General features: G+C 35.6%; 1 protein-coding gene across 1 annotated transcript; it reads left to right on the top strand.

The window, feature by feature from the left end:
• Positions 1–1549: 1549 nt before the first annotated feature.
• On the top strand, positions 1550–3121 carry LOC133177304 (uncharacterized). Its single transcript, XM_061312365.1, has one exon. It carries the CDS (start codon positions 1613–1615, stop codon positions 2897–2899), a length of 1287 nt encoding a protein of 428 aa, XP_061168349.1. The 5' UTR covers positions 1550–1612; the 3' UTR covers positions 2900–3121.
• The last annotated feature ends 832 nt before the right edge of the window (positions 3122–3953 follow it).

The following is a 3953-nucleotide window of genomic DNA, read 5'->3' as shown; positions in this document are numbered from 1 at the left end:
CACTATCCAAGAGATTCTGTCTCTGTGACTCTCTATGATTAATGTGTATAGTTTTTCTTTTTTTAAGATGGCCTGTTTGACAGATCGCCCCCATTCTTTGTCATTTAGCAGTTTTGTTTACATTTCTATATTTAGAAATCGTGTCATTTGTCAGACCACCAGCTTATCAATGGCAGCTTACACTGGGGCTTCATGTCCGGGTAACAAACTTAATGTGTCATCTCTCTCGAGAGATGACAATAATACATCGGGTTCGGTATACTAAAAATATATAAAACTTTAACCAAATCGGAATTTATTTTCCCGGAAACCGTGACTGGGTTATGCTATAGACGTTAAACTAGGAAGTATTACACGCCTTACATGTTTATATGGTCTGAGCACATGTTTTTCTTAGATTTATCGACCGAATGCTCGCCATTAATATCTCCCAAAAAGCAGGTAAGATAATTTTCAAAAATGCAGTTTTCATATTTTAATTTAAAAAACATTAAATCCTTTAAAAAAGTATTCCTGAATCAAACTTCCCCCTTTTGCGGAAGAATTTCTATTTTCACAAAAAATATATTGTGCTCTTCTTTTCATTTTTTAATGACTATGGTTACACCGTTCATCGACATCAAAATCCGAATTATATGTCTTTCTGTAGTCTACTTGCAATCTAAATTCTATTAAAATCAGGCCGAAACAATAAGTAGCGTTTTGATTAAAATTCACGGAATATAATATTTCTAATAACCATGAAAACATCGCTAATATCAAAATCAGATAATAGTAATAAGGTAACATTGTTTGTTCTACTTTATTCTCTATTGAGAAGTTGATGCATGGCTCGTTTTATACTCCCCCTCAAGTTGATAAAAGGAGCCATCAACTTCTCAATAGAGAATAGTTCTACTTGTGCCCCAAATTTTACTGAATTCAAGCAAAAACTGTAGGAGGATTGAAAAAAAAAATGTTTACAGACGGACAGACAGACAGTTATACAGACAGAAGAACACTTTATCTTATCTCTAACCACTAGAGCTAAAAATTTAAATCGATTAATTCACCAAAGAAAAAAAAAACCTTTTACTCGACTGATAATTTAGGTCTGTAAAAAATCCATTATAATACTTTTACTGTATTTAAAATATTTAAAAAGAATATAGATATTAAATAACTGTATATTTCAGTTGCATATTAACATCTAATTATGGACCCCTTTACCAGTGCCCAGGACGTGATACGATGTGACCTGTGTGAGACCACTGTGATACAGATGCACTGTGATACATGTCTTGTCAACCTGTGTACAGCTTGTGTAGGAAAACATATGATATCTGATGAATCCAAGGATCACAGAGTCGTCAAATTTCAGGCCAGGAAATCTACTCCTCTCTACCCTGAATGTACATCCCATAGTAATGAACGATGTGAAATGTACTGTAATCAATGTGACATTCCTGTCTGCAACACTTGTATTTCATCTGATCAACACCTAGGTCACAAATTAATGAAAATTTTGCAATTGGTGGATGGAGAAAAGAAGAAGGTAATCGAGGAACAAACTGAAATAAAAGAGACAATTTATCCAATCTACCAGAACATTGCCTCTGATGTACAAAACAGAATGAGTCAGTTAGAAAAGGAATATGGAGATCTCTCAACAGCCATAACAAAACATGGAGAGGACTGGCACAGAGAAATTGACAAACTTGTTAAGAAACTTCAAACTGAAGTTGATAAGATGAAAAACACACAGTTACAAACTCTACAGAAACATCTGGATGAAATTAAGCAAAATATTTCTGACATCGAGGATGAAATTTATTCAATTAATGTCACAAAGGACTCTAATGACTTGTCAAAACTGTTCAGTGCTAAAATCAATGCAGACAGATACAAAAAGCTTCCCAAAAAAATTGTGCCATCTATGCCTAAATTCATGCCAGGAAAAATTCAAGGAGAACTCGGTAAACTGTTTGGAACTTTATCATCAGGTTCTTTGACTTCAGATAAACATGGCTACAGCATGAAGACAACACAGAAATCACCAAAAGTAGGATCCTCTCCTCCAGTCAAACAGCTGCTTGATGAACCAGAGACTATCATCACCATAGACATAGACATAGACATGCATACTAAATATGGAGATCTTTACAATGTGGCTTGTCTGAGTGATGAAGAATTCTGGACAAGTGGAGGTGACAACACCATGAAAATCTACAGCATCAATCAGGGATCACTACTTAAGTCAATTCCAACCAGGTCATGGAAAAAGCCAACAGACATAGCAGTGACAAAAAGTGGAGATTTAGTTTATACTGATTTCTGGGAAAGAACTGTGAACATTGTGAAGAATGAGAAGATAGAGGAGGTGATCAGACTACAGAACTGGATACCTGACGGTGTCTGTAGTACCTCCTCTGGTGACCTCCTGGTTACAATGGACAGTGATGATTACACACAATCAAAAGTTGTCCGTTACTCTGGCTCCACAGAGAAACAAACCATTCAGTTTGATGATAAAGGAAAGAGCCTCTTTTCTTCTGGTAGTTATAATAGATATATAACTGAGAACAGGAACCTGGATATCTGTGTGTCTGATAGAGGGATTTTAGCAGTAGTGGTTGTCAATCAGGGTGGGAAACTGAGATTCAGGTACACTGGACATACTCCTGCTCCAAAGAACAAACTATTCATACCCCGCGGAATCACCACAGACAGTCAGAGTCACATCCTTACGGTTGATAATTACAATGACTGTGTTCACATCATAGACCAGGATGGACAGTTCCTCCGTTACATAGACTGTGGATTGAGTGAACCCTGGGGACTATGTACAGATATATTTGATAATCTGTTTATTGCTCAGTGGGGAAACAGAGAAGTGAAGAAAATTAAATACCTGCAGTGAAACCTATTGCTGTGTTGTATAGTTTAGCATTACATTGGTGATTAGCTTGTAAAATACACTTAACATGAGTACACGATCGTAAGATTGCCCGTGGGTTGGTTATCAATATTTAGACCTGGCTGAATACAAAATGATAAATATGACAGATATTGAGAATGTAACATATCCTCCTCCCCCCCCCCCCAATGATTGGGAAGTGTGTTTAATTGTAATTTACTTTATTTTGACATCTGTAAAAACATTGATAATTTGTTGATATATCCATTAAGACAGATTTTGTGTTGTGTATCATTTGAACTTTACAATAAATTGCATATTTCACACAAGAATCTGCTAACAGTTTGCCTGCTAGATACCCATGAGCAAAGAAGACTTTATAAGATATACATGTAATGCAATTGCAATATATTACCAACTTAGCCCTACCCTTGAGCCTGAACCTGAAGCCAGAGGACATGAATTTCACAATGTTGGAAGAGGATTCATTGCTTATCATAATCATATTAACAGCTTGACTCATTGATGTCCAAGAGTAAGATGTTTAAAGATTTCATAAATTTTGATGTTTAACTTTTGGTCACACCCTTCAGGCCCCAGGGAGGCAGAGGCCATGAAATTAACAAGTTTTCTTCCCCTTTACTCAAAGATGCTAGTTACCAAAATTGATTAAAATTGGTTTGAGCGATTCTATAGAGAAAAATGAAAAACAAACGACACATGACGACGGACGAAAACAGATACATGTAGCTATACGTCACCTGAGTGACTCCGGTGACCAAAAACGAATTATACTTAAGAACTTCAAGTTTTATGAATAATTTTTCAACCAGCAGAGCTAAAGTGTCATTAAAGGTATTGCTTTATTTTGTATAATGGATGTTTTTGTGAATATAAGGGCTGTTCGGAAATTACTTTTAGTCCATAAAGGAAAGAGATAAATTCATGACAATTCGTCAACATTTTATCAAGAACAAATGAAACAAATGTGCAAAATTTCTAATAAATAGGATAATTAGATAAGTGTTGAAACGATCGGGAAGCGTTAACTCTTCTT

Source organism: Saccostrea echinata, unplaced genomic scaffold (assembly GCF_033153115.1).
Source record: "Saccostrea echinata isolate AGI-Se365-2 ecotype Australia unplaced genomic scaffold, CSIRO_AGI_Sech_v1 ptg000002l, whole genome shotgun sequence".
NCBI lineage: Eukaryota > Metazoa > Mollusca > Bivalvia > Ostreida > Ostreidae > Saccostrea > Saccostrea echinata.
Note: the sequence above shows the minus strand (reverse complement) of the source record. Positions and strands in the feature narration are given on the sequence as shown.